General features: G+C 52.5%; 1 protein-coding gene across 2 annotated transcripts in view; it reads right to left on the bottom strand.

Moving 5' to 3' along the window:
* Positions 1–941: 941 nt before the first annotated feature.
* NOS1 (nitric oxide synthase 1) overlaps positions 942–10938 on the bottom strand; it is an 82642-nt gene continuing 72645 nt past the window's right edge. For both annotated transcript variants that reach the window (XM_068412952.1, XM_068412953.1), the window contains 2 exons: positions 9991–10109; positions 942–8685 (listed from right to left, as the gene is read on the bottom strand). In XM_068412952.1, coding sequence (XP_068269053.1) covers positions 8670–8685; positions 9991–10109 — 135 coding nt within the window. In that variant the 3' untranslated portion in view covers positions 942–8669. The remainder of the gene's footprint in view (positions 8686–9990; positions 10110–10938) is intronic.

Below are 10938 nucleotides of genomic sequence, written 5' to 3'. Positions count from 1 at the left end.
ACGGCAGTGTCTGAGGGCACGCTGCTGCCGTGGCTGAGGTATAACTGCAGCAATGTCCGAGGTAAAACTACTGCCACGTACCAGGTAACACCACAGCCACATTGCCCTCCTGCCAGCCTGGTGCTGCAGGGCTTGCTGGGGCAGCAGCCCTTCACTCCTACACACGGACACCTTTCATCCTCCTGCCTGCTCCTAGCAGACAACTTAGGGTCTTTCTGCCCTGGTCACATTCATGGTAGAATCATAGAGTAGAATCACAGACTGGTTTGGGTTGGAAGGGACCTCAAAGCTCATCTAGTTCCACCCCCCTGCCACAGGCAGGGACACCTTCCACCAGACCAGGTTGCTCCAAGCCCCATCCAACCTGGCCTTGAACACTGCCAGGGAGGGGGCAGCCACAGCTGCTCTGGGCAACCTGGGCCAGGGTCTCACCACCCTCACAGTAATCTGTCCTGCTGCTCTTCAGGGAGCACTAAGAAGTGAGCTATCTAAATACAGGCAGGTTAGGACCCCCTTGCAAAGCACACTACATTCCCCCCCGCCCTTCTGGCTCATTCGCCCGGCCACACGCAGCCATACTTTTTGCTCAGCTCCTTCAGGTCCTGCCTGGAGTACTGCTGCTGCCTTCCTGAGGCTCCAGCATGGAAAGTTGCCCTGGATTGTGTGCAAACATCCCTCCTCACTCGACCGTGGCATTTTTCCAGTGGACATGGTATAAATGATGTGAAACATGTAATACTGTGACTCAAGCAACCTTACGAGAAAGTGTTTCTGCCTCACAGATAAATAGATATTGCTGATTGACGCCACCATTCTATTTATAGTGCGCTGGCGTTACAGGTAGTAAACCGGAGCAAGGCCAAGCTATCAGGAGAGGTCTTTCAGCATTAAAAACCCAGAGATAACAGAAGAATGAGGTCCGATAGATTTTAGTTCACTTTTTTATTTTGACTGTAATGCAAACAGGCATAAGTGTTCCATAAAATCAGAAGATTGGGACTATACAGAAAGAGGTGCATGCTTTAGAACAATGTGGATATCTTGCAAACAGAGCCAGAGTCAGTCCGAGAGAGGGGGCTGGAGTACACTGTACGAATGGCAGAGATTTTAGCAGCATTGAGAGCTCAGAGGTAGGGGAAAACCATGTTTCTGACCGCTTAAAGCACTGGTATGATCAAATACAACACTGGCTCATCCCTGCTCCCACTGTCCCCACCCCTTTACTCCTCAGAAGAAACCTACCTTAGGCTCACACGAAAAGCTACAGAATAAGCTAACTGCCCCCCCCCTCCACACATACCTGTCTTATGGGATGCAAAGTGAGAGTAAAGACAACGTGCCAGTCTTAAACCATGGCATCATTTTATAAACCGAATGAAGGCACAGTGACATGAGGAGGTGCTGAGGGGAGGGAGGCAGGAGCAAGAGGACCAGAGAGCAGTGAGAGGTTGGAGTCCCATCTAGCAGAGCAGAATTTACCCACATCTGATGAGTTTAGAAAACCTCTGCAATGGAAAGTTTGGGAGTTGCCTGCCCCAAAACTACTACCCTTCACAGACCAGTCCCTTTTCTCATCTCGGCACCACTGCTCTTCAGGAAAAAGGCCACCAGAAAAAAAAAAAAAAATCCAAACCACCCTTTGAGGCTTACGCTTTTCAAAGCTGCCTAAGGGAATCGAGGGAATAAATCCCTGTTCCTATTACAAAAAATTAATTGGCACTGAATATCAAATTCCCTGGGCGGCTGGCGGAACTCATGTTTCTAACTACATGCAATCTAAAAAGCAATGAGTCCTGGCTGAAAGTCATCTCGCTCTGTTCATCTACTGCCTGGGGAATTGCGTACACTCTAGAAGAGCTGGGGATGTTGCTGCAGACCAGGGAACCTATTCTCAAGCTCTTTTCAGCATACAGATCCCAGGGTTTTTTGAAGGCATCTCAAGGCAGCAGAGCACGTTTAGCCTTGGGAATTGTGGACCTTTGTCTATTTTGTAGAATTCCAGCAAAGTATAAATGTTGCATTGAATTTCATTGGCTTCAAAGCCGTCACTTCAATGCTGGCCATGGGGAGATGCTGAAACATCGTCTTCTGTTTGTGGAAATCCCATTGAGTACTGTAAAGTGTATTTTGTTAGGGCCTGATTCCATGCCACGATCACACGGAGAGAAAAATTAAAAAGCAGGTTCAGAAGCGAGTAACACTAATGCTTCTTGTTGGAGTTGAATACATATTAAGGCAGTTTTGTTGCCCTTGGAAAATTTTAAAATTTAAAAATCTCCTTTAGCAATTATTGTGGGGACAAAATATTCAGTTTCATCCGAAAGAATTTGAAATACCTTTTTTTTTTTTTTGCTTTCCCTACCCAAAACCAACACATGAAAACAAAGCAACAAAAAGCAGCCTCAAATCAGTCGCTCTTCTCGATCACCTTTTGCGGTATTCAGTCTTTACATTTTTAAAGTCTTAAGAAAAATACTTTGCCCAGTTGTTATTCACTAGCAGTTTTCTGAACCAGTCCCGCAGAGTCACTGCAGTTGGGCTGGGCAGGAACCTACCCACCGCCCAGCTCCACGCTCCTGCTTTTCCACAGCTCCTCAAGCTTTAGCCCGTGGGTATAAGAGAAGCCCCTTTGCCCCCTTCCCCACCATGCTGGCGAGGAGTAGCTGCAAAGCCTTGGCCTGCGGGTTCCTGTGAAAGGAGGGATGCTCAGGGCAAGGCTCACAGGTTCGATGTTCTTGCTTTTTGAAGTGCTTCCTCCCTCCCTGAAATCTGGCCAGGTAGGTACGTGAGTGAGGAAGGCAGGAAAGCAGCAGCCCTCACAGAGAGGTGCTCTCACTGCTAAACAAGCTGCGGCTGCTCACCTATGAACTCACAATCTGTTGTTTTTTTTCCTGTGATTTCGATGGCTCAAATTCCCATCACAGCCAAACATCTGTAGGGGTGGTGGCCAAGAGTCTACTTCATTCCTGGCACAGCAGGAAAAAGGTGTATCTGCATTACAATGCTTAAATATTTCATGAGTTGCCCTTGCACCCATGCTAAAATCAAGCCAATTTTGACCTCTCATAAGGTCTGTTTTACTTCTGGAACCAAGTGCTTTAAAGCAGCAATCTCATTAGCTTTCTCCAGCTCCCCTGATTTCTTATTAAATACGCACGGCCATATGGAAGAAGCTAGAGCTCAGATCTCCCTGTTGAGGGCAGATTTCAAATGGGTTACTAGTCATGCATTGCAGGCAAGTGCAAGTGCAGATTGACACACGGCAAAAATACTGCCATCATGAAATTGCTGCTGCTGTGAAAGCCTGATCCTGCAAGCTGCTGAAATCCCCAACGCCACTGAAGCCGGTGGGTGTGGAAGGCATTTCATGTCTGAGAGGACTCAGATTCTAGACTGATTTTGGTCGAGTTTGGGAATACAGTTTTTAAGAGCATTCAGCACTGGACAAATTTTCCTTCTCCTGTTAGAGCAGAAGAAATTTTTATAACAAAGACAGAGTTATGGCAAAGTTGAACGGTCCTGAAAATGTGTCTCCATCTGTTCTGTAAAGGGACCATGCTCCCCTCTGGAACTATCAAAGCAATTGCAAAGTTATCAGAGCGATTCTGAAGCTTGGAACTGGTCCCCAGTGAAAGCAGGAATAAAATTTAGTTTTGAGCATAAAATTCCCCTTCCCAAAAAACCCTGGGACCTCTCTGCAGCTTGCCCACAGGTATAAATCAGAGGAGCGTAACGGCTTCAGTGGTCGTCACGCGGGAGGCAGCAGCTTTGGCTTGGGCTTGGTGTAAGTCCGTGAGGCTTCAAGCACAAACATGCCCTCTCCCCCCACCCCCAGCATATTAAAAATGCGGTCTCCAGAGCATGGTGGGTGTCCACAGACCCGTGGTGCTTGCAGAAGGCAGCATCCAGTTTGCACCCACACTCTAACCCTGCACCGCCTCCATACCCCTATAACACCCCATCGCTGGGAGGTTGGTTGCAGACGGCTGAGCAGGGCTGTACGTTTGCTCTTAGTTGTCCCAGGGGGAATTTGCCCACCAAGATTTCCACTTGTAAAATGAAGCCAGCTTCCAGCCCCTGTGTGCGATGAGCATCTCTGGAGAGAGCAGGAACGGAAGGGCAACCCCAGTGCAATATTCTCTTCCCAGCACAAGGCACTGTAAGTCTGTTGCCACCCCCCAGGACCCACCTCGCTGAGCAGCTCGCTGCACCTTTTCTCGGGGCAGACAGGGCTGAGAAGGAGAAAGGAGGGATCTCCAGAGGGAAGGCGTGGAGGGAGCCTGGGTTACAGCCCAGGGCGGGGCGAGAGGCATCGCGTACTAACAGTAAAGGAACTAACGGAGCAATCCCAGTTAGACTGGACCCAGGTTCATGCAGCTCCTGACCCTCCCAGTCTCCTCTTCTGCATAGGTGCAACCACGTTCGCTCAGGACACAACTGCGAGTTCACCGTCGTGCACAGACACATTGGCTCACAGTGCTCGGCGTGTGAGCAGAGTCCCCTGCTCGCCCCTGGGGACGTGTAGGCACAGGACAGGGGACAGGGAGCGTGGACAGCCCAAACTCAAACCCCATTTCTCTGGCCAGTATGAACGCGACTGGCTGGGTTCCTCTAGCGTAACGAGCCTACCCAGCAACGATCGTGGAGGTGTCATCTTTGCAAGTCCACTCCTGATGGCAGAAGTCTCATTATTTTCCTGCTGTCTCTCATAAATAGAAGACCAACAAACTCCCAGGCAGTCCTTCTGGGGAGATGAAACCTTTGAAGTCGTCAACAGCACAGGCAGTAGATACCCTTGCATTGAATGAACAAATTATTTTTCCTTGCTAGTGGACACAGCAGGTTGGGAAAACAGAACAATTTCTCATGAGTTTTCAAGTTCGTATATAACTTTCTGTGGACATTTGAAAAACCAACAAATTAAATCTTTCAGAAAAAAACCCTCACTTCATGGTGTCTTGAAAATCAAATCTCCTGTTTAGAGAAAAGCCTCTCTATGTTTAATCCCTGGGGAGCAAAAAGGAGCTGAGCTGCTGCAAAACAGGCAGCGGTGGACATCCTCCAGGAGAGGGACTGGGACGTTGGATCAGGCTGGGTACCCGTCAGGTCCAGTATCCCCTTGCTGCAGGAGTGGCGCTGGGGCTGTGCAGGAGCCTGGACAGGCAGCAGGGACCCGGAGGTGACAGATTCATGAACCAAGTGCCCAAGAGGCACAGCCCCTCCATGCATGACACCCCCAAGCAGCTCACGGCACTGGTTTGCAGCAGACCCCACCTCACTCTGCCGTTTATGCACGCCGGAGATGTTGTAGCTGCACCCGTGTGTCAGAAATGTCACACCGCGATGAGCAGAGTCCAGACAACTGGTGGAAGAGCTGCATTTGTGGAATGATAAAGCAGATCCACAAGTTTCTTTCCTCCTTTTCTGCAGGAGAAAATTAAGCTGGAGGGGAGTGCAAAGCCCCTGCAGGTAAGGGGGATGAGGGAGAAGTTAAGACATCTGAGACTGACTCAACAAAAAATAATGAATCAAAATTCCCAGTGGTGCAGCTTGTGAGGAGTGGACGGTCGTGCTTGGGCAGAGGGAGCAGAAGGGCAGGCTGGAGCCCTGGGGGACACATTAACTGCACGGACCTTCACAGCAGGGAGTGTTTCTTCTCCGGGGCCAGGCAGGCTGGCCTTAAACCAGCATTTCCCTTGCAAAGGGCTCTGAAGGACTCAGACAACAGGCATCGGCCTGTTGAACTTGAGATGGCTTTGGCTGTCTGCCCTGCACAGACCCCTTTGGAGACCCCACCGAAGGCAAAGCACCCACCCCGTTCCCTTCCCCGCTGTTTTCACTGGCGGCTCAGGGAGAAGGAGGAGCTGGAGGTGGCAAGCTTTGGGGTGCAGGAAAAGCAAGCCAATCCAGCTGAGAGACAGACTGCAGCAGCAATATGACTTCCAGATGGGAGATGTTATACCGATACAGGCAGAAGGCAGGACAGAAGAAAACTAATTGCCAGCAACACGGGATGAGCTGGAAAGAGGAGAACGACAAGGGCATTTCTTTGGGTACCACCTCCTCTTCAGGTTGCATCGCTCCTTCTACTCAGAGCAGGACTAGAGCACAAAGTCTAGAGCCAGAATCAAATTTCCCAAAAGGAGGGGATGAGTTTAAATTTTTTTTCGCTTTAGCTCTGTTTCTGCAGCCATAGGGTTGGGGGTTAGGGCCAGGCTTGCTGTGTGTTCCCAGCTCTAGGGCCAGGGAGCTGGCTCCCACAGACAGGACCTCTGCCCAACTTCCCACATCCCAGCAGCAAAGGGACCCGCCTCCCCCAACCCACTGCCTGCCTGGGATTAGGGCACAACCCACAGAGGTGGACCTGGGGCTGCCCTTTTTATTTTTCCTGTCCTGCTTTCACCTCCAGGTCACGACTTCCCCAAGCAGTGACACAAACCTGGCCTTGCACCTATTCCAAACCCTGCTCTGGCCACCCTGCCAGCCCAGCCAGACGGGCTCTGGCCACACCGTGGCAGCATTCATTCGCATGATGCCTGCTAGATGCTCTGCTGGGACCAGCAAAACTGACACCTGCATCTCACGTTCTCCCAGTGCCTGGAGGCCTTTTGCTCCTGGATTTTGGGCTGGAGCTGCTTCAAGAATTCAAGGAGTCAAAGTTGCAGAAGGTGGACGCAGCACATGGAGATGTGGCCGGCCAAGCAGTGGGAAATGGCAGGAGGTCCTGGCTGAGGGTGGGGATAACTGCACAGCCTGGGGCCAGGGGAGCCAGCACAGCTTGTACCATGGACTGGGAGAGCAGCAAGCCTCCTGCAGCTCTTTTTTTTCCGATTTTGGCTTAGGGCAGCTAATCCTAGCCCTCTGAAAGGAAGGTCACCATTGCAGTTCTGGGACAAACCCTCTGCTGTCGCTGGTGCGCGTGCTTTCCTCCATACAAGCCTCAGTGCACAGTTCAGCAGAGCAGGGGCAGGAGGAAAGGATCAGCATCTACCAGCTCCAAATGTCAACCCTGTATCCCTGTCTCCAGCAAGAGCTGCAGCCATGCCCTGCTGTCCTCATCCTGGCAGTGAGGGAGGACAAACCTTCTCCAGGGTGAAGAAGGGAGGAGAAGGAGGAAGGACACACAAGGTCACACATGCTTTACCTTGTAGACAGCTTTTCTCTGTTGAAGGGACTGATACCTCTCCGTGATCGTGTTCACAGATTGCTTTTGGGGCCAGATTTTTGCAGCAGGGCTGAGGTGTGAGCGTGTCAGAGCCCAGAACCACACAGCATCTTTGCAGCCAATCTCACCTCCCTTCTCACATGAGATGTCCCAGCAGAGACAGCTCGTGCCGCTGGCAGGTGACAGAGCCTACAGAGGGGACTGGTGTGCCACCGAGATGCTACATGTATTTCTTTCAGCAGGCAGGTCGCTCCATGCTGGCACTTTCTGCTCCCAAAGGTCTGGAAGTGGCTGGGGTCTGCTGTCCCAGAACTGCGCATAAGACTGCGCTAAGGTGGAGCTGATGCTCTCTGGGCTTTGAAGAGTCCTCGGTCAGCACATCCTCACCAAGGGCCAGGAACCTCCGTAACCCTCCAAGTGATGCCTTCCAAAGACACTTTGTAACCAGGAGGTGCCTCTTGCAGCTGGGGTTGGAGCTGCTTCTCTCCCATCCTCGTGGCTTTGCAGTCTCACCTGGGAGAGGGTTCACACATTCACAGCATGCAAAGCTCTGGGATGAAGCTGGTCCCTGAATCTCTTCTCCACCAGCATCGTGGCCACAGATGACATATCTCCTGTAAAGCCTTCTAGAGGACAGCCTGACCAAGCAGCAGTCATTGCCATGAGTTTTTCCCTAGCACACACATCAGCCTGTGTGCTCAGAGCTTGGCTCCTCTGCGGGAGGAGCCAAGCAAAAGTGGGGATTGAGCAAAAAGAGGGGGTCACGGGGGACAGGGAGCAGAGAAGGAGGCAAACACAGCGCAGAGCCCGTTTAGGAGAAATCATGACATGTGAATTAGAGACATCCCACCCTTTGGGTCAAAACACACACATTTGTACCCATGCTGCTTGGGGATGAACAAAGTTCATGGGCACGAGGGCATCGCACATCATCTGCCCCCAGCCTCGGGTGCATGCCCAGGTCTGTACAGGTCCAAAGGAAAGCCACGAAAATGCAAGGATTCAGCCAAGCCCTGAGCTGGGGAAAGGGGAAACCTGGGGGGAACACTCCCCAGCTCTGGTCAAGCAACAAGACCTAGCTATTGCCAGCCCCCGCCACCTCTGCTCTGCCCCAAAACACCAAACCCGCAGATGATCACAAAGGTGGTGATTTCATGCAGCAGCAAAACGCCCTCATGAGAAGAAGGAGACATGTGAAGTTCTGTTAAGAGCCACTGCAGGTTATAAAGCCATCGTACTTCAGTGAGGAAATCCAGGGAAGGGAAAGGGGGTGAAAAGAAACCACCACAGGACAAGAGAGAGAGCAAGAGAAAGAGGAAGAAAAGGAAATAAAAATCATCATCAGGACACAACAACAGGACGAGAGACAGAGCGCTTTCCATGGGCAGTTCCCCGCGGAAAAGGAGCCACCGTGTCCGTGAAATACAAAACCCAGCACCCTCCGGCTGGAGGGGGCAGCAGGTGCTGGGACTGGTTTGGCATCCCCTTGGGGCGAAGGGTCCAGTTAGGAGCAGAAAACCCTGCAAGGGAAAGGGGAGAAAGGCTGACCTTAGAAGGAGCGGTGAGAAGCGTCTGGGACTAAGGACTTCCCAAGGGACCATGTTGTAGACAGGAATTTACAGAGCCATTTGCAGCTGGGTGAGGTGGGCAGGGAGGTAACCCTCATCCCTACACCTAGAGGTGGGAAACTGAGGCGCTGTGTGTACAGTGCAGACCCCAGAGTATGCACTGCGTTGGAGAAAAATTCCTACCAAACCTCAGGGACGTTGAGAAACCCGCTCAGGGTCAGCTGGGCACTGCATGGCACGGGCAGGAGTGCAGGGAAGGGATTGCACCCCCCGGCTGCCGAGGGCCAGGACAAGGAGCAAGATCCATGCAGGCACTCCTCCTTTATCCTAAATAATCCTTCTGCTGAGCCGGGGAAAATCCCACCGAGACAGAGCTGAGCAAATGGCAGGACGTGGCGGAGCAGAAACAAACACAGCAAATGTCACGGTTTTTCACTTCTTATGGTTGTTTTTACAACAGTGCAAAGAAAAGTCTCCAGATCTTTCCTAACTGGGCATGCAGCAGCCTCGAGACCTCTCCCACCGTGGGTGCCTGCATCCCTGGAGCCAGCCAGGCCCCCCCTGCAGCTGGCACTGGAGCTGGGGTGGGCCACATCTCGTCATGGGTCGTAGAATCATATCACAGACTGGTTTGGGTTGGAAGGGACCTTAAAGCTCATCTAGTCCAACCCCCCTGCCATGGGCAGGGACACCTTCCACCAGACCAGGTTGCTCCCAGCCCCATCCAACCTGGCCTTGAACACTGCCAGGGAGGGGGCAGCCACAGCTTCTCTGGGCAGCCTGCGCCAAGGTCTCACCACCCTCACAGCAAAGAATTTCTTCCTAATATCTCATCTCAATCTCCCCTCTTTCAGTTTAAAACCGTTCCCCCTCGTCCTGTCACTCCATGCCCTTGTAAAAAGCCCCTCCCCCGGGTCCTGCAAGCCTTCCAGCCCACCCAGGGGAGCAGAGGCAGGCAGCGGGCAGGACGCTTTTGCTTTGCATCACCATTTGGATGGGATCATTGAGTCTGAGGGCGTCTGTACGGTGGGTGCAACAACCCTGGAAGGTCGGGGGGATTTGTCCTAGCGAGGTGACAGCTATTTCAGAGCCACTGCCAGGCAGCAGCCTCTGCTTCCAGAGTAAAAATCAAGTGCCTTTGCTCAGCCTCTGCTGTGAGAAGACCCACGTGTGTGAAAGTTAAAGCTCCCTTCCCCATCCTGCAGCCCACGCGCTTGGGAGGCAACCGCAGGGGTTAAAATAAACACTTCAACTCACTCATCCGTATCTTTTTTGCTCTCCTCAATGAATGCGATAGACTCAGATCTAAGGCGGTTAGTCACTTCGTACGTACGCAGGGTGACTCCAAAAATATCCTCGTGGTACCGACTGTCATCCTGGAAGAGCGGATGGGAGAGGGGCAGTGGGGAAAAAAATAAAGAGTTTTTACAAACAGTGTTGCTGCGGCACCAGGAAGCTCTCGTGTTGTGGGTAGGGACCAAATACCCTGGGGCCTGTCGGATGGACAGGGCAGAGGGGCAGGAACAAGCAGGGAGGGGAAATGACCTTCCCAAGGTCACACTGTGGGGCAGTGGCGGAGCTGCTCAGTGCATTAAACCTCCTCAACTGCTGGTAGCCCAGGGACTGCCTGGCTGTCAGGGGGACACGTAGCCCAAGGACAGCCTGTGGACGAGAGCTTTCGCTTGCAAACCAGCTAGAAATGTGGCTCCGGGGTCCCTCAGTCCTGGATGGAGTGTGGGGCATGGCTCAGAAGGGGTATTCCCGCAGGAATTGGGCTGAATTGGCCTCCTGGGGGGAAGAAGAGCTGTTGGAGCGTCCGTCCTCAGGGCTGTGTCCCGAACCAAGCTCACTTCTGCATCAGCTGCAACATCTGCAGCAACGTGTTTGCCCCGGGGCAGCATCCCCCAGCCCCACGGCCAGAGGAGATTTCGAGAGGGGGCCCACAAACTGCCCTGTTAGCTTGCTGCAATGACAGAGGGACAGTGGGGACTCCACCAGGTGAACCAGCCCTGTCTGGGCTACCAAGAGTGCCCAGAAGAGCCTGTACCAGTGCTCAGCACTGCAGCAGGCTCATCGCGGGAGCCCAGCACGGGCTGGGGGGGGTGCAGCCTGGAGCAGAGCTCCTGCACAGCACGGTGACTTCCACTGCGCACCCAAAGCTTTGCAAGATCCCGCTCCCGACCTTGCCTGGGTGCAGGCAGCGTG

The sequence above is a fragment of the Nyctibius grandis genome, chromosome 14, assembly GCF_013368605.1.
Source record: "Nyctibius grandis isolate bNycGra1 chromosome 14, bNycGra1.pri, whole genome shotgun sequence".
Classification (NCBI taxonomy): domain Eukaryota; kingdom Metazoa; phylum Chordata; class Aves; order Nyctibiiformes; family Nyctibiidae; genus Nyctibius; species Nyctibius grandis.
Note: the sequence above shows the minus strand (reverse complement) of the source record. Positions and strands in the feature narration are given on the sequence as shown.